General features: G+C 46.1%; 1 protein-coding gene across 1 annotated transcript in view; it reads right to left on the reverse strand.

Moving 5' to 3' along the window:
* Window positions 1-25,318, reverse strand: part of CACNA1I (calcium voltage-gated channel subunit alpha1 I) — a 165,731-nt gene that overhangs the window by 30,638 nt on the left and 109,775 nt on the right. Inside the window, exons 6-14 of the mRNA XM_068402512.1 lie at window positions 22,777-23,092; window positions 21,797-21,889; window positions 15,703-16,009; window positions 12,345-12,748; window positions 4,093-4,244; window positions 3,284-3,469; window positions 2,487-2,604; window positions 1,842-1,997; window positions 1,307-1,397 (exon numbers count right to left, since the gene is read on the reverse strand). Coding sequence (XP_068258613.1) covers window positions 1,307-1,397; window positions 1,842-1,997; window positions 2,487-2,604; window positions 3,284-3,469; window positions 4,093-4,244; window positions 12,345-12,748; window positions 15,703-16,009; window positions 21,797-21,889; window positions 22,777-23,092 — 1,823 coding nt within the window. The remainder of the gene's footprint in view (window positions 1-1,306; window positions 1,398-1,841; window positions 1,998-2,486; window positions 2,605-3,283; window positions 3,470-4,092; window positions 4,245-12,344; window positions 12,749-15,702; window positions 16,010-21,796; window positions 21,890-22,776; window positions 23,093-25,318) is intronic.

Here is a 25,318-nt window from a genome sequence, read left to right on the forward strand (position 1 = left end):
GGAGAAGATGGCGTACTAGATTTTAATACCTGAAAGGACAGGAACAATCATTTTTGTTTGACCTATCACATAATGAAGGTCACATATCCTCGCCTGCACACAGCATCACAGACATGAGTGCACCAACAGGCTCTGTAACCTCTTTTCCACCTGCCCTCCTAGGGGTTTGGCTGCCTACATTCAAGGTAAGCTCTGATATGGTGCAACCATGTAACCCAGGATCAACTGTTGTGAAAACAGCTAAGTTGCAGGAAAGAGCTGTGACAAGCCAATACTGGAGCCACTACTCCTTGCTGTGGGAGTTGCATTTAAGCTCAGACCTGTGCCTGTGGTCCTTGTCTGCGTTATGCTGCGACTATCCTTGTGCCTGTCCTTGCACCTTGCTGATCCTGATCTTGTCTTGCTGACTGGACTTCTTGGCTTGACCTCAGACCTGCCTCACCACTGTGGACTTGCCTGGCAATCATTGAACGATTGGCTGATGTTGGCTAGTATCAGCAGACCTGCTCTGTTCACCTTGTGCAAGTACTGTGCCTTCATCAGTGTGGTTCCTCCTCCTCAGCTTCTGGGTTGCCATCCATTGTGGAGCAAGGTACTCTTGCTGCTCCCTCCCACCAAGTCCTGTCTGAAGTATAATAACTCTTGTAGAAAGACTTGTAGTCTTCAAGAAAAAACTCTGAGGGGTGGAGACCTTACCCGGCAGTTTGTAGGCAGACTGTTCCTACAGTTAATTATCTTTCCTTAAAAATATGTGGCTTTTTTCAGTCTGAATTTGTCTAGCTTCAGTTTCCAACCTTTACAATCTCATTATGCTTTTTTTCTGCTCAATTAAAGAGCTATCTACCATCAGAAATCTCTCCTTATGGTCGGCATTTATGGAGTGTGTGATCAAGTCACTTCTCTGGTTTCTCTAAGCTTCATTAGCCTCTCGCAAGGAGGCAAGACTTCCAGATTTGTCCAAGTCCTTTTTAATGTGTTGGTATTCCCTATCCAAATGTGGGTCCCAGATTTGGACAGAGTGTTCCTGAAATGGTGCCCCTGAAGATAAGCAGAGACAGTCTCACTTCTCACTCCTAGTTGCCATTCTGTAGGTCATTCAAGAACTGCTCGCCTTAGCTATCCCATTCCTCAGGATGCCAACAAGGCCCTATTTTTCAACAGCTGACACCATAAACTTGCATAAAATTCAAAATGAAAACCAGTAAGCTCTTGGAGACAGGAATGAATTTTCTGCAGAATCTGCTTTCAGATTGCTCACTCAACAGCAACGGGAGATAAGCAAATGAGGCTGTTTCAGCTATTGTACCTGAGCCTTCCTGGACCTCTTGGAACTGATCTAACTCCTCCACGTTTGATGAACTCTGATCTTCATCTGAGTATGACCGGTTGGCATCACCCTGGAACACAAAAATTTAGAAGTCGGGAACTCATAAACAGAAAAGACCATTTGTTCTTGTCTTTCATTGCTGGAACAACTGTAAAATCCTCCTTGCCACCAGGCATCAGTGTGATCACTGGAAAGAGTTTCATGTGACCTGGGATGACTGACGTACTGCGTTCTTGCTTTTGGAGGGGCAAAGGACTCACTCTAATAGGGTAGGGTCTGTTGCACAGGATGGAAATTGTGAACTCCTTTCCAGAGGACTTGTCTTCTCCTTGCAAGGATTAACAGTCTTTTTTTTTTTTTTTTTTAAATGAAGCCCACCCTGAAATTAACAAGGGAAATGACAGAGGTGTTGATACTTTGGGAGTCCTCTACCCCAGTACCCTCGAAGTGTCTCAAAGGTCCCCTTTTTAGCAGCTTTATTCCTTGTCTTGATGAGGCCTCGGTGGCAACTCACCTCAGCCTGGAATCCCTCCACGAGAATAGCCACCAGCAGATTGAAGAGCACATAATTGCCAAACGTCATGAGAGCCACAAAGTAGAGGGATGCCCACGGCGAGGTGGAGGCCATGCCATTATAGAGCACAACATTCCAGTCCTCTTGGGTTAGGATCTGCAACCAGGAGCAGAGGCCACATCAACATGAAGGAAGAACATGAAGGGGATTCTCAGAAAAGGATAGTGAAAGGATACACATCAGGACCACATCAGGCCTCTTAACTTCCCCATAACCACACACCCACTACCCACTGTCACTGTCCAGCTGTAGTGCTGCCTCCATAACATTAGCTGATCAAGAAGAAACAAGAGCGACCATGAGGGCAGTCATGTGCTGAGTTGACAGTCTTAAACATCGGAGTTGCCACAACTGGAGTGACCTTTGCAAACTGTCTCTTAGGAAGGAAGGAGTGCCCCTGTCTGAGAGAGACACCAGTCATTTGGTTACAACATGCAATTATTTCTCCAAACATCACATGCCGGAGACTTTTGTGCGGCCTTTTTTGCTGTCAGGAGTGAGTGCAATGCTCTGCAATGAGAAAAAGCACTTCCTGATCCTCTTCACTTTGCCCTTGCAAACCCATAGAGAGCAAAGTGGGCTCACCTGGAAGACGGTGACGATGGCCCACAGCAGGGAGTCAAAATTCTTCCGATCAGGAACTGTATCTCCTGTGTCTGTCCTGAGGCTGAACTTGCAACCAAAGATGTGCATTCCTAGGATGCTGTTGAGACAAGAAGTGGAGATGGTGTCAAATCCAAATATCTCTGCCACCACAATGAGCTCATCAGAGTAATTGTCTTTTCCTCCCACCAATCTAATGTAACACCACAGGAGCGAGGGGCAGAACAACACAGCCAGACCACTGGGACCTATCCCTGAAGAAGGAGTTGTGTATTGCACCGCTATAGCTCCCCAAAAACCCTTGCTTTCCATCTGTACTGCCTCATGCATTCCCTCCAACCTGTCCTTCAGATCTCTCCGTTATTCTTGTTTGCTCTCATTTTTCTCCATCTCCCTATCACTGCATCCACAGGATCCACTGACAAACTTTCTTGCTTCCTGACGCCTTTCTGCCAGAGTCAGCCTCCAGGCTGAACTGTTCCTGCAGCCAGTATTGATTACCAAGAGACCTCACCTATCCTGCAATGGGACATTATGCTCAAGGTGCGCATTTGGTGGCAGTATTTCTCCACCCCATCCAGGCCAAATCTTCATCTGCAGAACCCGATTTAGGGCAGCAGTAACCTCAGCCCTTATGAACAAATAAACGTTTGTCAGTGCTGCCTGAGGCTAGAGCAATGGGCAAGACGAATTATGCAATCATGCTCTGAAGTTGCTTGTCCACATGAGCCATGCAGTGCTTCTCCAAAACACTGTGAGGCAACTAATTGCCTCCTCACCTGAATATAAAGATGAAGAGCATGAGGAGCATGCAGAAGGTGGCCACGTTGTCCATAGTCTTCATCAGCACCACAAGCTGGCGGCGCAGTGCAGGCATGAAACGCACCAGCTTCAGCACCCGCAGAAGACGGAAAGTCCTCAGCACAGAGAGGCCCCCGTCCGACTGGCCAATGATCTCCCAGATGCTATGGCCCAGAGAGGCACAGGGATTATGAGGGACAAAATAAAAGACAAGTGAACAAACAGAAGAGAGAGAGGAATAACAATGCTAATCCAAGTTTTCACCTCTGCATTGGCAACAAGTATAAAGGAGTCAGAGAGAAAATCTGTTTGAGCAAGATATAATTAGAAGTATCTACTATAGGCTTATACTTATGTGTAAAAAGTTGCATTTCTCCCTTAAGAACATGAACATGGCACTGCATGTTGCAGGAATGAGGAAAGGATTGCAGCGTTAAATTCCAGCAAGACAAGTTCTTCTATCACACATTAAACCTTTGTAGCATCCTTGATTTGTGCATTTTTCAAATACTTCACAGCTATTATTTGTTGTGGACTTACAAGGCAATTGCAATTACCTCCATTCTACAGAGGAGAGAACTGAGGGGCAGAAACACTGTGTGGCTTGCCTAGGGTCGCCAAGTGTTGGGAAAAGACATCTTGGTCTACCAGTCCTTGGCCTTGTGCATCAGCTCATCTCCTCCTAGTATAGCTGCTAAATCCTTTTTGAAAAGGCACATGAAAACGTGAAAGCCCTGTGGTACCCTTTCCTATATGGATTTCACTTGATCCCCAAGGCCCTTGTCACCTGATGATGACGATGATACTGTCAAAGATGTTGTAGGGGTTGCGGAGGTAATCAAAGAGACCAAAAGCAGCAAGTTTCAGGATCATCTCCAGGGCAAACATGCTTGTAAAAACAACGTTGCTGATCTCCAAGATGTTGGTCAATTCCTCTGGCTGGAGAGAAAGTAAATTCAGAGAGTCAGAACTGAAATAGCCCTGAAATTACAGAAAATAAAGTGCCACCATTCCCAGGGGACAGGCTTTGTAGGGAGCTGCAAAGCTCCCATGCGTGAGAGTGGAGCTGGATAGAGCCACTTGCGCTCCAATTCCTTTGCACATTTACTACCTTCATCATAGATTACGTCCCTAACAAATTCTTTTACTAGAGGTGGTCAGGAGCCCCACAGCCATTTACACAGCCAAGGCTGACTAACTATCTCCCACATCCCACTCCATACCCTGGTCCGCTGGCTAAAGGCTGCTTTACTTTGTGCAAGGAACTTGAGTATTTTTTGAAGCAGGGCAAAAGTGACTGATCCGACTCTGTAATTCTGTAATTAACCTCTTTCTTCAAGGATCTCTTCCTCTGAGGTTTCCACAGGTAGCTGGCACAATTTTTTTCTGAAATTCTGAAAACATTTGAATGATAGGAAAAGAGTTTCCCATCTTCCTCTAAACCTCACTGCACTTCTCTGCCCTTTTCCCCTCTGTTTTTTCCCTTCCCCATTTTTCTCTCCCCCACTCCCTACCAAATCCTTGGTATGCATCAGTTTTCTGGTCTTGCTCCAGCAGTCTTTTCTCATGCCTCTGTCCTCAGAGTGGTCTAAACAATTACCCACGTGAATATCAGACTGGATGAATAAGACAATAGCAAGGAGGGGCACACTGCTAACACCTACCTGTAAGGGACAGGAAGAGCAGGAGAGGGTGAGGAAAAGAAAAAAAATGGACAGCAAGAGAAGAAAGGCAGATGCACAAGGTGAAAACCTCCAGGGATGACACAAGATGACTGTGTTGTAAGAAAAAAATAGAAAAAAGAGGCAATCTGACCCTGCTTCAGGCATATTTTTCTGTTGAATCTCTGACACATCTTTCAGCCTCTGTGGTACAGCCTTCTCCAGAAGAGACCAATGTGTTTGTGCATATGAGAGAAAGTGTTTTAATGATTCCATCAGTGGAACAAGTCTGAGCAAATTAAATTACTCCTCCTTTTGTTTTCCGAATTAATGACTTTTTCTTTAGTGTGTGCAGCCTTGGAAACTTCTCTGACAAGGTCAGGAAAGGGTCTAGACCGTTTCCCCAGGAATGATGAAATGTTGCTTCAGAGAGAGACAGAGGCTGTGCTGATGTCATTGATGAGGGATGCCAGGATCTTGCCATCCCCTGTGAAATGGAGACATTCCTTGCACTGAATCTGGGATGGACTCATCTGCTCAAAGCACCTCTCACCCAGATACTAGGACTGCACCAGGCCAAACAGCAAGGGCTGAGGTCTCGAACAAGGTCAGATGCATGAGGGACAACACACGTGCAAGCCTGCCCATGTTTGCACATATTCAAACATAAACATACATAACCCAGGGAGACTACCATGGCAATGGCAAGGTACAAAATGTTCCCAGAGTGAGACAGAAACTTCCTCCAAGTATAATGGGTTGCATCTTGGGGCCAGGCTAGACAACCCATGGTCTTCAAACTGCATGAGACTACTAGGGCAATTCACCTGGCTATAGCATGCTGCTGGCCATCACCTTCCCAAGCCGCAGCTGGGAGGGACCTGCTCCAGACAAAGGTGTGACACCTTCCCAAGCAGAGGGACAAGGCGTGGCAGCTCCAAGGCACTTCTTCAGGGCTCCCCTGGCCCAAATTTCCATGTTTACCTTGGGGCAGGTATGTCACACCTCAGACAAGGTTACATATTTGATGTTTAGCCTACCACACCACTGAGCCCCAGCTCTAAGCCTTTGAGGTGAGTCTGACCCAGGCTCTGTGGTGGCAGGCAGTACTGCTCTCACTGTTTGAATGCCTGTGGCTAAAAAGTGGCTTCCTTCACATTGGTCTGAGCTATGCCTGGCCACCAGGCCTCTTTTAAGCATCACATAAAATGGACAGGAACAAGAAAACTGCAAAAGCCTGTTGTTCGGGGCAAGAGAGGACAGAGACTCCTGGCACTGTGGAAACAAAAAAGTGAGTCCCTGCAGGTCAGAGCCAATATTTTTACCATGAACTCAGTATTAGTATCCACTAGGAAGGGCAGTCACGGTCTCTCCCTGAGGACTGCAAAATTGCTGTTTTTCTGAAGGGCACCCTTTGTGTTGGCTGTGCCTATTGCTTATTCAGCTGGTGGAAGGGGAAGTGAGGGGGGAATGCAGTTCTGGGTCTGGGGGCTGCTATAACCCCTGCTCTGGGACCCCCAGGGACCCAGATCCTCCCAGGTAAGCTCCTCACATCTGTGGCTTCCCCTGCCCTTTGCTAATTTCTTGCACTCCACATTGCAGCTTTTAAATTAAAATACTCCATTTCTTTAAAATTAAAAAAGGGGAGATGGCTCAATTTCCATCTATAATTCCATTTGCATAACAAAACCATCCTGAAAATGAGGGGGAAGGGAGGGGAAATAAGAGCGAAGAGAGAGAAAGAACGAGCAAGTGCACACAGAAAGGGAGAGCTGAAGATCACTTCACGGAGAGCCAGGCAGTAATGACACTTGCCGGGAACATGAGGTCCACATGCTAAACAGAGATGCCAATTTCAGCCTGAATCAAATGATTATGTCAGTGAGAATGAGCAATGTAAAAAAGTGACAGGCTATGATGGTGGATTATCCTCCTCTCTGCTGTCCACACGTTCTCTCTTGTGCTGTCATAGGGAGCAATTGATGTTTGAAAAGCCATGCTTGCATCTCGCTTATGGAAAAGGTCACCTGTTCCCCCATGTCTCCTTCCCTCCCTGACATCTGTTTTTCTAGTCAAGCCTCCACCTGTTAATCTTTTTCTAATGGGCCATCAATCAGCCTCAGCAAAGCATCCTTCCTAGAGAGAGGAGCAGAAAAGACTGGGCAGGGAAAGGAAGGAGAGATGGGCAGACAGAAAGGCAGCAGAAGAGGAATCAAAAAACAAAGCTGAAAAAGAAATAGAAAAATAAACACACTGGCACCCACAAGAAGTAGAGAAGGAGGGAATTTTTTAAAATGGAGTAGGAAACAAGTAAAGGCAGGGAAGGAAGAGCAACACAAAAGGAATGAACTCAGGAAAAAAAAAAAAAAAGAAGAGAAAAAGAGAGAGGAGCCAGCTGGAGAGGCACTCACTGGCTAAAGGCAGATCCTGCATTGCAGCCGTGTCTGGAGATACAGATAATTTGGCAGAGTGCAAAGAGCCATCAGCTGGGAGCCGGGGCTGCAGGATGGGTGCCACCAGGGGCTGTGTCCTCTGCAGGGATGGCCTTGCACCTGGGGCAGCATGGCCATGAGTGACAGTGGACAAGGCTGGTGGCTGGGACATGGCTGGTGTGGGGGACTCCTTCTCTCCTTTTCTTCCTACTGACACACGGGTTCCCCAACACAATGGATGTGTCACCTCACAGTTGTGAGAGCTCCTCAGGCTCCCACAGACACTACTCAGGCATTTATCATCAAAACCATTAGCAAGGCTTCCTCCTCCCAGGCCACCCAGGTTCACCTAGAAACTGTAAATTGAAGCATCCACAAGGAAAGGCCTGAACTCAAGGCTATTTTAGTCCAAGCAAAACCAGGGAACACCAAAAATCTCCCCACAAGAAATATTGCCAAGCCAGGACAGACTGGTTTACCCATCACACTAGGAGAGAAACTTGAACAAAACTGTGGGAGCCAAGAATTGGGGTGAGGAGAGTGGCTTGAAGGGGAGAGAGATCACAGAGGGCAAAGCATACCTAGAGCCAGTGTTTTAACCAGGCTGATTCACCTACTCGGCATATGGATCTCTTTCCAAATCCATGAAACTACCCAATTCACATCTTCATGGCACGAAGTCCTTCATCCCTAACAACATAAACCAAATACTGAGAGTAAAATGTATGATTCAGATCTACTTCAGAGCTCCTGCCCAGAGATCAGAAACTAGAACTGGGGCAATAGAGGGCAGCGGCTCAGCTTTTTTCCCCCTCTTCTGTTTCTTAATAACTAACATGGGAGTTCTTATGTCAGATTAAACTGGAAATGTAATTAGTCCATTATCTGACAGCAGCCAGAAACTCCTGCACTATAGGAAAGGTTAAGAATATGCAGATCACCATGAAGTCCCTGCAGGAGAAGTTTCTCCTAACCAGAAGTAAATTTGCAACTGTCTAGAAACTGAAGAGTAATTGATGTGATCTATGCAGACCAGCTCTACCAAACTGTACCTGCACATCACTGCCTCTGAGAACATGAGAGAGAAATATTCCATAGAGAGGTCTCTCCAGCCTGTCTATTTTTACTCACCATTTCAAAGTCACTTGACAATAATCAGAAGAGTCATAGAAATCAGACATGGAACATACCAACTAGCTCTTACTTACTCTAGTCACCACCCCACAACCAATGCAGGATTTTGTGACGTTTGGTTATACCCTAGTTTTACAAGGCTGAAGTGATGTGGTTTCATCTACCACCCCAGGGAGACTGTTCCATCATTTACTAAATGTCAGTATGATGAGCTGGCTTGGACATTTGCTGAAGGTTTCTGACAAGCAGCAAATAGTAAAAAGAGAAGCAAAAACTGTAAAATATGAACTTGTGGATGCAATAAATGCTGGTATAAAGGGAAATCACACAGGCTAAAGGATATGAAGGTACTGATCCACAGAGCTGATCTAGTTAGAAAACAAGGGATCGTCTCCTGATCCACACGAGACAGACCTCATAAAATATTGATCTGATGTACGAAGGAATACTGTAAGTAAATACTGGAGAAGATAAACCAATTTACTCAGCAATTGTCTCATTGGCTACTAATGGCAAAGAAGCTTGAGTCCAACAGGCCATTGAAGAATATTTGAGAAAGGCAGCCTGGGACTTTCAGCTGGGACCAGCCTTTCATCCTCATGCTGAATATGGGAGAAAAGCGAGCAGCACCAGATCCTCTGTGAATATTAAAAAAAAAAGTAAGCCTCTTAAAAGGATCCTTCTGGACAGCCACAAGCATCTAATATCTTGATTTTCTACACTGGATTTTAAAAATAAGCACTTCCAAGCAGAAGCAGAGCTAAAGAACTGCCAAAACTATTTCAAGCAGAACAAAGGTTGAAATGATGGATTTTGGCTTGTGCAATGTCCCAGCAATATCTGAAGGCCTAATACTCAGGATATTACATGGTATAATGCACACTGATGGATTTAAATAAACTTATCTATTTACAAGTGATAACTTCGATAAGCTTAAGGATTAAAAATTACTCACAGCAGTGCAGTTTGTTCCCAAATGACTTGATTTCCCTCACAAGAAATGTATAAGGAGATGGGGAACTGCCTTGGCCACACAAACAGGACAGGACAAGGGACTGGATGGATAAGCTAAACAAAGCCAAATTCCAAGCTGATCTGGATTCGAGTAAAGTGGTTTGAGTTGCTGAAGTTAAGTCTCCTGGCAGAAAAACACTGTGAATATTAAACCCCTGAGTTATAACAAACAGATAATTTTAATTCGTGTTTTTCTTTCTGTTGGTCAAGGCTCAGGAATAGAAGGCGAGACTCACACATGGGCTCTGTCCCCCAGGTTCCTGTGTTTCTGAGCCTGAACCTTGTTCCTGGATCCTGCAGTCTCTCTCACCCCTTAACCTGATGGTTGATGGGTGTTTTAGTGAGTGGGCCAGCTCACCTGTGTATAATCTGAGAAGAAGTGGAGCAGCAAGGAGCTGACATACGTGCCATGAGCTGCTCCCAGGACTGCTCAAACCTGCGACACCTTCACACGCCCTCTTGCCCAGTCAGATATGTCCCCAGAGAGTGGCTGGGGTTGTGATCTCCCATGCACCAGAAAATAAAAGCTCAAGAGGTCTCTACACATTAGCTCTGGGCCAGGAGATGTTCATATGTTGAAGTAGCTGAAGCAACAGAAGCTACTTCAGTCATAGGATGGCATCACCCTGCAAATCACAGATCTCTGTGGGCAGAGGGGTTTTGCTGGATGTTGTTCTGTGAAAATTTGTATTTCTGGGAGGAAAAACAACAGGAAAGGAAGGAGAGAAAAGGAGGTGATGAGGCACCAGTCTGAGATGTACTGATAGCATGGCTTGAGGAAAACTGAAAGAGAGCAAAGGGAAGTGCAAATGCCTGTGTGCTCTTGAGTTAACGGCTGACTGAAAAGGATCTGAAATTCATGGTATGGTCTGAATATTTTTTTTTTAATCTTCTTGTGTCAGAGAAACAGGATTCAGTAGACATATTTTAAATAAACAGGCTGCACCACATTTTTCAGTTATGATCAATTCGGCTGATATCTCTTTCTAGTAGAAACAGCATGCAGGGTCATAAGCTTTTCCTAGCTACTTATGGATAAAAAGTGACAGCATAACTTTAAGGACATGTCATTAACAACCTGCTACTAGAAAACCCAAGGCTGCAGGCAGATCCCAGTCTGCTGTGGGCTGTACAAACACAAGGCTTAAATCTGCACACACAATAGCCAGAACATAAGAGTGAATTCTCTACCTCCAGCTCAAATATTCTTCTGCTAAACTCTTAATTCATGCTGTCTCAAATAAACCAAAATGAACAATGGCTCTCCATGCTTGGTGCTCACATCTTTAAAACATCAGTGGGCAGTTTTCATATTGTCCTGGGCTTCAACCCTTAGTCATCTCTCTGCTAAGTGATAAATACATCGCTCTTTTTTATCTACTTTCATGAGTCAACCCCTCCAGCCTCTTGTTCATTCTTCTCTCCTCTGAGCTCCTGACTGTATTTTTCTGGTACTGAGGCATCCAGTGCAGTTTTGCATTCTGGGATCAAATTAAGGTTTCTCATCCTTGTATCAGAAACTAGCTGGGCTTTGAAAAATGGTCTAATGTTTGGTACATGGGTGGGATCCAGACATCTGAGGCTTCAAATACTGGCTCAGACACTGTGCTGCCTCAAACAGGGAATTTAAGATACTCTGGATCTCAAGATATCTCCATCCTGATACAGCACAGGACAAATCTGAGTGCCTTGCTTGAACCAGACTCACTGGCTGTCTCTTTGCTGCCTGAGACTGTGTTCAGGACTAGACTTCACCTTGGCTCCAAAGCTTCAATGCAGTCAGCATCTCAGTAGTGGAGCGATCTCTTCTTTTTGTGATCTGGGCAGACACGTGGAGTGAATCATGGTCACATTCAGATTGGCAGCATAGATCTGAGACATGGATGTACAGCGTGGACTCCTTTAAGGCAAAGTGCAGCAGAGCTACCAGCCAGCAACGCAGATGCAAGGTCATGGGTGTGCTTAACACCGTCTGAAGCTGGCTCTGCACATCACAAAGTAGACACAGCCTCTGTTTCCCAGCTATAAAATGAGGGCACACAATCCTTCTCCATCTCACAAGTCTGTCATTAGGATAAAGTGCACAGCTGACTCAGAGCTGCCTGCAAACTATTGGTGTGAAAGTCAAATCTGTGCCTACACCTGCTGTCTACGTCTGACCTATCTATCACTTCTTGCTGTCAGGGCAAAGGAAAGGCTCAAGCCACGTGAGCCCCCAAAATGACTGGAGATGGGAGGTGGTGCCTTTCCTAGACTTCTTATATAGATAGACTGTGCTCAGGCATCTCTTAATTAAGCTGGAAAGGCTAGCAAGCTGATGGATTTGAATTGAGATGCTGGTGAAGTGCCTGTGACATCCCCAAAGGGCACATTAAATTAACCAAATAGACTAAGGATTCAGTAAGCTAATGAAGAGAGAAATGAGAGAAAGAGATAAGGAAGATGGAAGAGACAAGGGTGAAAGAGAGAGAAGCAGATGGAAAGAGAAGACAGGGTAAAAAATAAAAACAGAGGGATAAAAGTGAGTACGGAGGAGGAAAAGAGAGGGATTGAAAGGAGGTGAGAGGAAAATACATGGAAACAGTGAAAGTGATTAAGTGCAGGGACAAGGAAGAAAAGACCCTGCAAGATCCTGAGGCTTTCTCCAAAGCCATGCTGGGACCATCTGTGCTGCATCCTGGGGTCCAAATTACTTAATCTCTGCCTCCACCGAGTTGCATCAGCTGCTTAGCAAGACCATAACCCTGAGCAGGACTCACCAGTCCCCACTGCCCACCCTGTGCCCTGAGGTGCCTTACCTGCTCGTGGTGCTCGATACCCATGCTGATAGTGTTCACTAGGATTGCGATCATGATCCCACGGTTGAAGTACTTGCTATCCACAATCCCTCGAAGCTTGACCCTCACTTCTCGCCACATGTCACTGCACAGCTTCAGCCGTCTGCCTTCTTCCACCTCCTCCTCCTCCTTCTCAAGTGCCGAGGCACCCTGGTCCTCTCTGCTGCCCTCTCCCTCCTCTTCACTGGCTCCTCCGTCCTCCTGGTCTGAGTCAGTGCTATCCAGGACAGAGAGCTTTCTGGATGCTTTGTGCTCCCCACTATGGCATTGGGGGCAGTTGGTGGGATCAGAGGTTGCTGTCACAGCAATGGGCTGGACCAAGCCCTGAGGAGGGCAGTCAAGAGAGTTGTGCTGCTGGCAAAGCCCTGGGGAGAGAAATGATCACACTGAAAGAAGACTTTGAAAAGACATCAAAACTGGGCATCTGTTTGGCTTTTGAGTATTTAGACAGGGTAACTGGGCTTTTTAGCTGTAAGGCTGATTAAACACTGGCACATCACCTCAAGGGCAGCAACAAAAGCCATTGCCATTGGGGGCTTTACACTGACTGGCTGTGTCACAGAATCACAGAATGTTAGGGATTGGAAGGGACCTCGAAAGATCATCTAGTCCAATCCCCCTGCCGGGGCAGGATTGCCTAGACCATATCACACAGGAACGCATCCAAGTAGGTTTTGAATGTCTCCAGAGAAGGAGACTCCACAACCTCTCTGGGCAGCCTGTTCCAGTGTTCGGTCACCCTCACCGTAAAGAAGTTTTTCCTCATATTTAAGTGGAACCTCCTGTGCTCCAGCTTGCACCCATTGCCCCTTGTCCTGTCAAGGGATGTCACTGAGAAGAGCCTGGCCTCCATCCTCGTGACACTTGCCCTTTACATATTTATAAACATTAATGAGGTCACCCCTCAGTCTCCTCTTCTCTAAGCTAAAGAGACCCAGCTCCCTCAGCCTCTCCTCATAAGGGAGATGTTCCACTCCCTTAATCATCTTCGTGGCTCTGCGCTGGACTCTCTCTAGCAGTTCCCTGTCCTTCTTGAACTGAGGGGCCCAGAACTGGACACAATACTCCAGATGCGGCCTCACCAGGGCAGAGTAGAGGGGGAGGAGAACCTCTCTCGACCTGCTGACCACACCCCTTCTAATACACCCCAGGATGCCATTGGCCTTCTTGGCCACAAGGGCACACTGCTAGCTCATGGTCATCCTGCTGTCCACTAGGACCCCCAGGTCCCTTTCCCCTACACTGCTCTCCAACAGCTCTGTCCCCAACTTGTACTGGTACATGGGGTTGTTCTTGCCCAGATGCAGGACTCTACACTTGCCCTTGATATATTTCATTAAATTTCTCCCCGCCCAACTCTCCAGCCTGTCCAGGTCCCTCTGAATGGCTGCGCAGCCTTCCGGCGCATCAGCCACTCCTCCCAGTTTTGTGTCATCAGCGAACTTGCTGACAGCGCACTCTAATCCCTCATCCAAGTCATTAATGAATATATTGAATAGAACTGGTCCCAGTACCGACCCTTGAGGGACTCCGCTAGACACAGACCTCCAACTGGACTCTGTCCCATTGACCACCACTCTCTGGCTTCTTTCCTTCAGCCAGTTCACAATCCACCTCACTACCCGATCATCCAGACCACACTTCCCCAGTTTAGCTGCGAGAATGCTGTGGGAGACCGTGTCAAACGCTTTACTGAAATCGAGATAGACCACATCCACAGATTTACCATCATCTGTCCACCGGGTAACATCCTCATAAAAGGCTATCAAGTTGGTTGAGCATGACTTCCCCTTGGTGAAGCCATGCTGAGTGCCCCTAATGATCCTCCTATCCTTGATGTGCCTAGAGACAGCACCAAGAACAAGTTGTTCCATCACCTTTCCGGGGATGGAGGTGAGGCTGACCGGTCTATAGTTACCCGGGTCCTCCTTCTTGTCCTTTTTGAAGACTGGAGTGACATTCGCTTTCCTCCAGTCCTCAGGCACCTCTCCCGTTGCCCACGACTTAGCAAAGATGATGGAGAGTGGCCTAGCAATGACTTCCGCCAGCTCCCTCAGCACCCGCGGGTGCATCCCATCAGGGCCCATGGATTTATGGACGTCACCAAAAGGCATCGAACTGTTCAGCTGCCAGTGATTAGTCTCAATGGGGGTTCACGTCCATCAGAGGAAGAACTGTTTTGTCTGATGCAGGAATCACAGCTTGAGACTCAGTAGCTTATGTTAAGTGGGAACTGAGGGAAAAGTGATCATGAGGGCTGCTTTTGGCCTGAACTGCTACAGGTGGGGTCTAAGAACCCACATGCTGAGCTGAAGCCTCTAAATTAGGGAAGCTACATTAGCAAAGCATCTCAAGAAGTCAGAAAAGGTAGCTCAAGAACACTTCCTCCTGATGGTCCATGCGCTCTGAATCAGAACAGATCTCCTGACTTCAGTGAGAAAACTAAGTCTGTGTTCCTTGATCTACCAGTTAGGCCTGGAAGATCAAACGCACACTGGGGGAATGAAGCAATTAATTCATTAACACGGTGCATGAAGCCTGCAGAAACTTTTCTCCAAGCAAGTAAAGAAAATGAAAGACTGAGTAGGCAAGACCAGCTGAAGGAAAATCCACCTTTTTGCTTGTTAATGAGAGCTTAACTTAGGAAACTCATCGGCAGACAGTTAATGCTAATTCTATAAAACCATTTTTACAGTCACTTTTCAGGCCAAGAATCCAATTCAAATGGTATCTCGTGTCTGATTTTATACAACAGCATGTGCTCCCATCAAGAGAAATTGTCTACACTGCCCTTGCATATCAAACTGATTTCTTCAGTATTGTTCCCTTGGTTCAGGAGACACCCTATTGCAATTCTGCTCCCTTTGCCTCTCTCTTGAGGTCCCACAGCAACTCAGTTTGGGAGGAGAGCTCTGGGGGACCTGCTGTGTCACCGAATCTAATCCTTAGTCCCATTCCATCATATCCCCCTAATACTTCTCTGTACCAAACTGCAATCATCACCTTGCTATACCAGACCTGGAGCCCTTTACAAGCCTCAGCCAGTGCCTTTAATGTTATCCCATTATGGTCTCTGGGTTTCAGACCTGGGTTCCTATGTTCCCTGCTGGTCACCCCTGTTTCATTCCCATTCTTGCTGGTCATCCCCACCTTGCTGGTCGGGTGCACTGGCCATGGCCCCATGCTCAATGGCCAATGTTAATTCTAATTCAGTGCCTTGTAGGCACAGGTCCTTTGGCAAGCTGGCACGTGGAGATGCTCCCAGTTACTCTCACGTTACCAATACTGGCATTTTCAGCTTCACCCACATAATCCTTACTGTAGTGCCTCTGGCTTTTCCTTTTCATGCCTAGCTTGGCATCGCTTGGCTCCACGTGGCCTTGGCGCCGGCTCTGTATGCTGTTGTACAGCCCAAGGGTGCGGCGTTTGGCTTTGCGCACGATGTGGCAGACATACTGGAAGATCTCCTCATAGCAGTCTCCCGGCTCCATGTAGCTCGCAACAGTGCTGGAGGAGAGGTACCGGGCCCTCTGCTCCTGCATCAGCTGGTGCTCCCGCTGCTTGGTCTCAGAGAACTGTGTGGCGATGACCACCAGGCACAGGTTAATCATGAAGAAGGAGCCCACCTAGTAGCAAAGGAGAAGAAGGCACAGTCAATGTCAGCACGAGGAATAACACATGGGAGGGGGAATGTAAGAGGAGAGAGGAGGGGAAAGTGACTGAAGGCAGACGGAGGAATGGGAACTAGTCTGCGTATTGAGATGGTATTTTAGAGAAAGACAGGGCTGGCTGAGCTTGTTTTTGAGAACTCCCTTGATGTCATTTCCATGGAGAATTTAGAGTTCTGAACTGAAATTCAGGAAACACAAGCCTGACTTTTGGCTCTCTTGGCAGGCTTTGGGACCCTTAGCAAGTCACTTAGAAGTTACCTGCAAAGGGTTTAATGAAAACTGGTCTTTTACTTTCTCTCTCCTTTGTTTTAAACAGAAGATGGGAAACAGAGGACTATTTTGGTAGTGAGGTTGCTTTCTCCTCTGCTTGCTCTTCTGCTACTGGAAAAATCATGCACTGTCATTTATGGTCTTCAGCTCTTGGAGGATTTGTCAGCATTTTATTTATTTCTACCATTTACACCTCAATTCACTATACAGGGAGATGGCACTTTGCTGAAATGAATGAGCTCTTGAAATCAAAGAGGAGTTTACAAAAAAACTAATGACTTTGAGAAGGACACTAAATAGTCTGGCAAAACAGTTCTTCCTTGCTCATTTTCTGTTCTTCTGATTCTTCTTATCCTAGATATATTATATTAGCTCTTATTTTACTTGTCCTCCAGCCTAGGTAGGCTTTCCATTTCGAATACAAAAACAACCACAACCCACTCCCCCAATTTATTAGAAACAAAACAAAATGCACAAGTTCTTCCTATTCTCCATACAGAAGCCAAAAAGTCTACCAGACTTACACTTTACACCTTTGCATGTTCCCTTTAAGTTTCCTTTGCCTCAGTTTTCCTGTCTGTGAAATGGAGCAAATATTTCTTGCTGATGACCAATCTGGAGGTAAAAATCTCACTTTCAGTGTTACATATTATGAAATTGCAGATGAATCTCCACTAGGAGATCTATCCATCACACTTAGGATAAAACCTGGGCTTTAATATGATGAGAATTTGCTACATAAAAGGGCTGGTAACCCTTCAAAACCATTATCAAAAGCTATGATGCATTCATTGGTGCCTACTCCCCGTAAAGCTGTAAGTGGCAATAGGGCATTGATAAAACGCAGAGTCTGATCTCTGAACAAGGACCACACATCTCTGCTGCTCTGAAACGGACTGTGTGAGGCAGCCCCCGGGGAGGAGAGGAAGCACCAGCTCAAGATTTCTGCTTTCCCTGGACCAGGGAGCATCCCTGCTAAGGGACATCCTCACAGTGTTCCTCCTGTACAAACCCACACAGGACCCAGTCTCACCTCCTTGTCTCTCCTTTCCAAGCAAACAGCTCTGATACAGAGCTGGATCCAGTCCTACCCTTATCTTCATGCATGTGTCCTCTCCCATATAACCCTTCCAGCAAAGGGGAGAGGGCAAGCAAAGGTGACGATAACCTGACCCCAACCCTTGTGCATGGAAAAGGTGCAGGTTTTTTCAGCAAGTACCCCAGTTTGTTTTATCTGTCCAAGCAGTCTTCCCCTCAGTGCACAGCCCTTGCCACTCCCCCACCAGCTTGTCCCCTTGGTTGTCCCTTTCTCTTGCACACAGGTGCCTAGCAGCTCTGTCTGGAGGCTCAGTACTGTGGTTCTCAGTATTTCAAAGGTGAGATGTCCCTGCTAGCATCTGAATAAGCCTTTGAAACATGAAGCCCTTCCCAACTAGATTTAACATAAGGACAATAAACCATCTCAAAATAAAGGGCTTTTTTTTCCCTCCTCCTCTCAGTGCCCTTCAAAGCTGTTCTAATTTTGTTTCCCTTCATCACTGAACCCTTCTCTTCCCTCTCCTCCCACCCATATTTCAGCCTATTTTCCCTTCAGCTTCTGTGTCTGGCCTTGAAAATTAAAACGATGCCTCGTTTGGATTCCTTTGCCTTCCCCCAAGATTTTCCCTAGTCCATAATGTCTTGCATGTTTTCACTGATGAGAGTATGACTGGGAATCCAAATTCTTCTCTGATGCACTCTCCTGCCCTCTTCCACCTCAACACCACACGACACTCACAGGGGCTTGCCCAATCAGTTATCTCCCTCAGCTTGCCCTGAGTGAGACAGGGTTGGTATCTGGACACCAGCTGTGCGCACATTTCTGGAATGCTAATTGTGACACTGCCTGTACTTTGCAACTTCAAACAAACAACTCCACAAACAACAAGTGATTAAGACTTGCAACACCTTCTCTCTAGGCTACAAGCAGAGGAGCTGAGGGCAACAAGATGCCCTCAGCAGGGTCACGCTGTAAGCCTGGGGTTGAATCTGGAGTGGAGTTCAGGTTTCACACCACCAAGCCCTGTCTTCACAGGCACCATTTGCTGTGATCTCCCCACCAGATGACCAAAAAGCGGAGGAGCGAGAGGACTTAAACCTCTTAGCTAGGAACATCAAATGCAAAACAAATGAGCCTGTTTAATCCTTAAGATGACAGGCAAGTCCATAAATTCTAAGGCTCTGCTGAGCTTGAGACTGCCTCCCAGCTAGCAGAAGGACAGGAAGGGTCCCAGATGGCTCATAATTGAGTGATCCATCTCGCCTAGCTGAGCAGGGAGACCAAAAGTGTTTGACATGGAGTCAGACAAAGCATCTGACAGAGGCAGTAGAAGACTGTTGATTCAGAGCCCCAACACAGCAGTCCCATTCAGCCCTAAGACTGAGCTGTACTTTGGTTAAGCAGATTCTAACCTTGTTCAGCCCAAGGTTTGATCCCTGTCTCTGCAATGTATAACAAAATTTGACTGGTGCTGGAGATGCTGAATTACTTGTCCATTATTTTTATTGCTTATGCCTGAATATCCAGCTTGTCTTCTGAAGCCCACATGTGTAAGCACAGAGCACTTCAAGGAGGCCACTGAGTGCTGCAATGTGGATGCCAGCCTGAGAGTTCAGGAGAGCTTTCTCTAGTCCAGGAGCCACACCAGTGGCCAAGTAGCTGGAGAGGTGACAATGAGACAGCTGGACCTCGAGCAGGAAGACCCAAATGAAACATTGACCTGAGAGGTGAAAACAGTCCTTCCTTCACATCACCTCCCTGATCTCCAGCAGAGAGGGAAGCTATTTACAATTTGCTGAATACGTAAAATGCTTTTACCAGGTTGTTCTGCAAGGCCACTCTGAGTGCCAGGGTCAGCCAGCACTCTTCCCCTTGCGGGAGCACATCTATGCAGGAGCCCTAACCACGCTGGGAACATATTCAGGTGGCGGAGCCTTCTTCCTGCCAGATGAGCAGTAGCAGGTAATACCCTTATGTAGGTGTTTGAAGATATCTCTGTGAGGGAAAGAGAAGTCATGGATAAAAGCATAGCTCTAAAGAAGAGGCTGCGGAAATCCAGCCCCAGAAAAGTAAGTCTAAGTCAAGACTAGGATGTATGTGGAAAAGCAAAGAGTCAGGGCTTGAAGTATGACTGTCAGAGCAATCCTGCTTAGAAACCTAGGCCTTGCAGCCATGGAGGAGAAGGGAAGGATAAAGGCTGGAAGGACTGTGCTTCATGAGAGTTGAAGTGGAATCATCATTTCTATAAGAAGACTCAGAGGGAAAATAAAACCAAATTATAGCAAGTTCACACTGTGGTATTGCTATGTGCTGCAAAAGATGCATTACACATGCAAAAAAGTTAACAGTAACTTTGGTGTAACTCCACCAAAGGCAAAGAAAATATCCTATCTATCTAGCATATGGCTCTTTTGTTCTGAGCAGTCTCCAGAGTAAGTTGAGGTTCATATGCTCCTGTGTTTGATGGAAATAAACCTACATGGCTTCTGCAAATGAGGGGGGAGTGTCTAGAAATGTCAATGACACTCGGCAGTAAAATCTCAGGTGGAGTGTTTAATTGAGGGTTTTCAGTGCCTGCAAATTCAGAGACCAAGTTTGAATCACTGTGAATCCACATGAGGTGGGCCAGCAGTAGAAGGATGCTTCTGCTTAGAAACCAAAAATACGCTGACAGAATTTATGTAGTTTGGAGCAGGTGGTGCAGGGCAGTTTTTGGAACTGGCCTGCAGGAGACAGGCATGCCCACCCCAATGGTTAAACACTGACTCTGCACAGTCTTTCCTGGGTCTGGGAGAGACCGTGTCTGAGACATAGAGTAAATTCTGTGCTGAACTGCACATTGTACAAATCTGGGTATCCTGGCCATGCTGCTCAAAGTGAAAATGTAAGTAGGTACTGAATACCTATTGCATGATGGGAGATCTGAACAAACTTTATGGGAAATAATTGTTTTCTGCACTGACAAAAAGCAGTGGATGTCCAGTTTGCCTTTGGGAACAGAGCTGGGGGGAAATTCCATCCCCATCCTGTGCAATCATACCTCTGCACTGTCTCTCCTTGGGACTCTCCAGCCTCAAAGTAAAAGCAGCATTCCTTAAGGTGTATTTCACCTCTGCTGTCCTGGCTCATGCTTCAGCCCACAGGGAGTAGGTCATCTTTCTGTTTTTCTCTCCTTGTCTTTCCCTTGTGATGGTAGAAGGCCATAAGGCAGGGAGAAATCAAGGATACCATGAAGATTCAGCTTTTTCGTAAGTTCTTTGACCTCAGTGGACCAGTAGATTTTTTTTGTGCCACTCCCCATATGTGCAGGCTGCAAAATTTCTCCCAGAAACTGGATTAAGGTTTGTTTGCTCTCCAGTCACTGCATGTCGATTTGAATTTAAACTAGATCCTGCGCCAGGTGAGTCTGTTAATGTTACTGGGCGACTGCTTCTAGAGATCCTGTTTCTAGGAGGGCATGGCCACAGAGGACAAGTAGGAGGTAAAGAGCAGAGTCTTAGCCAGGTCCATTCAGCAGCCCATCCAAATGCATGTAGGCCTTGGAAATACACACTGGCTAAATGACATAGAGCTAAATTGCACCTACTGTGTACAGATTTTTATACTTCCATAATCCATCCTATGTCTTTCCCTTCTGCTCTTGACTTTGGTCCCCATGCAGAAAAAGTGCAAAAGTCTTATAAAAACAAAATCCTTCCTCGTTAGAAACAGGATATTCCCTCCAGAAAATGCATTTACACGTGGAAGGCTTGAGGAATGGAAGAGGCAATGGCACAACGTCTCTCACCTCTCTTTCCAGGCACTGACAACAAATGTCCTTACAGCAAAGCAGTCTTCAAACTTCACTTGTATAAATCCACGAGGCTTATTAAGTTCTCATCAAGGACACACTTCTCTCTTTCCATCCCCACTATCTCACACAGCCAGTTTATGTTGGACTGCTGACACTTTCAGAGTAGCAGCTCCTTTTTGTTCGTGGTGAGGAAGTAATTCAGCGTGACAGACCCTGAATCTGGCAAAATCTGAATCTGAGAAATCCAGATGCTGCTAAAAGCCCTTAAAACATGGCTCAAGAATGACTCAAGAGCTTAAAATGTGTAAAGAGACCAAGTAGGGGGCAGATGCAGAAATGGTTTTCTGTGCTTTTGGGCCCACTGGTTTGTGGAATTTACTTTGAGAGAAGACCTGCAGATGAGAACATTATCCTACACTGGGTATGTATATCTCTAGGAATCAATGCTGAGCATATTTTTGCAGTGAAAGACAATAACCTGGCTGACAACTATGTGATCCTGCCACCAACTCTTGGTGAAAATGAACTAGCTGGGGTCCTGAGATTCCTAGAAGAAATCCAAGGATCTGTGTTGACGTAACACCTGTCTTTTGTAGGCTCTTGGCTTGCAATGCTGACAGTCATCAAGTCTTATACTTACAATTATCAGCAAGATAAAGTAGATAAAATTGTAGAAGGAATGAGCATCCATCACATAGTACATTATCTCCACCCATCCTTCCAGCGTGATCACCTGCACAGAAAAACAACAAGAGAAATAGGAGGGAAGTGGGCTTCCAGAGTTCACTCCTCAGTGTATACAGGCAGATACTGGCAGGGCTGTTGCAAATCAAGGAAGGTAAGAAACAACAATTCATTCCAAGGAGGCCAAATTTCCATTCCAGGAAATCAGCATGGTACTGCTTGGTGACACTGGCGTACTATCAAAGCCTGTGAGATCATGCTAGCCCACAGCAGGAATACTTCATTAAAATAGTTCATTTCCCTGGATCGCAGCAGGGGAAAACCCGCAGCAGGTTTCTGTGCCCTTTGGACTGGACGCCACGGACAGCCGGTGGAAAAGAAAAAAGGCACAGATTTTAGCTCCCATTTGCAACATGTGCTAGGAATTAAAAAATAAAAATAGGCTCCTTTGCTACAGTGATCTGGATTGAAGGGAAAACTGGTACAAGTCAGTCTGAAGGGTGTAGTTCATTTTAGCAAGGGCCTGGAAGAGCTCTATGTCCCTCCCCATCTTCAGGAACACCGTTCATGTTGTACATTCTGTCTATCTGGCCAGAGTAGTTACAAGGCCCTTTTCCATCTCAATATGAGGAAAAACTTCTTTACTTTGAGGTGACAGAGCACTGGAACAGGCTGCCCAGGAAGGCTGTGGAGTCTCCTCTGGAGATATTCAAAACTCGCCCGGACATGACCCTGTGCAACGTGTTCTAGGGGAACCTGCTTTGGCAGGGGGTTGGACTAGATGATCTCCAGAGGCCCCTTCCAACCCCAACCATTCTGTGATTCTCTCTGCAGCTGTATCACACCCTGCAGAAACCATCACAGGAGCACACAAAGATTGAGTTCGAAAAAAAGCAAAATAGCTTGCGCCTTGTTAGGAGGCTAACTCAGTCTTACCTGAAATATCACAATCCAGGCATACCCAATGTTGTCAAAGTTGATGGCACCCTTGTGCGGGTTGGCATTGCCTGTACGGCACACGTTGTAATACTGGTTCCAGTTGACACACATGCCACTGATGTTGAACTCTTGCCGGACTGAGTTGTAGTAATAGTAATCATCCTTGTCCAAACAACATTCGTGGCCCCGCTCCTTCAGTGGGGGTATCTCATGACAGCCCATAATTCCATTGTCTCCTGACAGTGAGCAGATAAAGGGCATCTCATCATCTTCCTCAGGTTGGTAATAAGGGGGCAGGACAATGTCACCTTGTCTGTAAGGATAAAAACCCACAGTCAAAGTTCTGTAACAGACAGTTTCCCATCAGTGACACTGGTGGAGCTGGGAGCTCCCATCCTGACACAGGGACTCCAGTGGGTAAGGGATTTGTAGGTTTATTGCCTCAGGAGAAGGGTAGGGAAGACAGGGCTCCTGGAAAACAGGAAATTTCCAGTGTGAGTCCCCAGTTTTCAGAGCTTTGCATGTCATCAAATCACCCCAAGCCAAATTACACAATCTGCTTGCATGGAGATGAAGAAAAGCTGGAATGCCGAGATTTGCATTCTGATCACTCTTCCCATTAGCATCAAAGCTAAATCAGATGCAGTGATATTAAGGAAGTTCATCAGGCTTCACTGTGATGTGCTCATGTATGTAACCGTTGATGAACATGTTTTATAACATTTGGCAGTGAACCTTCTGTACTTCTAAAAAAAAATCCAGTTCATGCATAATTAAGGTTGCACAGCTAACCCTTAAAATCAGGAAAAGCAAAGTTAAAATTGACTTAACCTTAACTTTGACTCCTCCTTGACAGTTGGCATTATGGGTGCGATATTTCATGACAAGTTCATGTGCTTTTTTCCATATAATGCAACCACCTTCCAAATGCATGAATAATTAAAATAATCTATGCTTGCCCACTTGAACAAGAGCTAATGATCAGGAAAGTGAAAGGTGGAGATTTCAAATTTTCCACTAAACTTTATCTAGTGCTGCATTCCTTGCAGTGCTACAATACACAACTTTCATGTTGCATGAATGCAAACTGTTTCACTAAGTGTCATTGTAAGACAGGTGTTTTGAAAAAGAAAAGAGAGAAAGTTTCTGATTCTAAACTAAGGGGGACTAAACCACAAAGATCAGTTGTAACACATCCACGTCATTGGTGAACAGGGTGCCTTCAGAATTCATCTCTAGTAATAGTCAACCAGAGATTTTCTAGTATCTGTCACTTTGCAGGCTGTGGCCCCAATTCACTTCTCAGTTACATCAACTCTGCATGGATGCAATTACACTCATTAAAGTAGTACTACCCCTGATTTACATAAAGGACAATCATCTTAAACATTTGTTTTTCTCCAAGGAATATATAAATACAGTAAATGGCTGCTTTAAGCAGCTCCTACTCTCCAACCCCACTGCTGTTCTGCAGACTGAACTTACTTTTCACACTTACTTTTTTTCCAAATTGAGATGATCTAAAGCTTCAGAATTGTTTAATCAGTCTAAACTGATCTACAGCTTTAGGTTTTTTAAGCAGTCTAAACTGATAGGATGCCTGGGATTAGTATACAGTTTTAAGAAGACATTTTAAAGCCTGAGATCTGCTAAAGCCAGAAAGTCAACAGGAGGAGCTGTGCCCTGGAACTGGTGCTCTGCTCCCCAGGAGGGTAGTCGGAGAATTCTTGGCAGGCAGGAGCTTTTCCACTGCACTGCCTCCAGAAAGGAGGAGAGACATGCTCTGCAGGCTCCCCCTGACAGCCCCCAGAATAAACCTCAGATACCTGTAATCAACCCCTGTGTGGCTCCAGGCTCTCTTTGCCAGAATTGTGCCCACATTTCCCCATGGTTTTTTGACCCATTCAAGCAGCCATTCTTTGCTTTCAGATGCTCTCACTTCTACTAACCCAGCTGTGGGACACCTCCCCCAACAGCTCTCCATCCCCTCCCCACAGCACCTCCCACATGCAGTTCTACTCCTGAAGTTTTCCAAAAATTTCCTTGTGTCCCTCCAAAGGTAATGCACTACTGTCCAAACAGTGACCTCAGCTCCATCTCGAAGGTGCCAAAGATGTCCCTGGAAGCATCAGGCAGCACTATGGCTTTCTGTAAAACTCCTCTGGTTGTTTTTTTTTGAAGAGGGAGCAAGTTCAGGAGAAAGATGGCATGGCTGGTATTTCAGAGTTTCAACTCTTTCTGGAAGTAGGCGCAGCATCTTGAATCCCTGGGCACAGCTAGAGGAGGCAGCTATGCTAACCTGTGCCTTGGCCAAATCCAAATGAGCCCAGGCATCTGTGGGTCATGAAGACAGACTAAAAACAGCTGCCTTTGCCCTTCTTCCCTTTCCACTGCAAGATGTGGCCAAAGCTCTGCACGCTATCACCCTACAGCCATTTGGAGTAAGCAATACACAGAGACACAGGCAGCAAAAGACAAGAGAGCAGGGAAGGGGAAAGAGAAATGTCCCTGGAAGAAAGGAAGAAGACATCGTCTCCTA

The sequence above is a fragment of the Nyctibius grandis genome, chromosome 5, assembly GCF_013368605.1.
Source record: "Nyctibius grandis isolate bNycGra1 chromosome 5, bNycGra1.pri, whole genome shotgun sequence".
Lineage (NCBI taxonomy): Eukaryota > Metazoa > Chordata > Aves > Nyctibiiformes > Nyctibiidae > Nyctibius > Nyctibius grandis.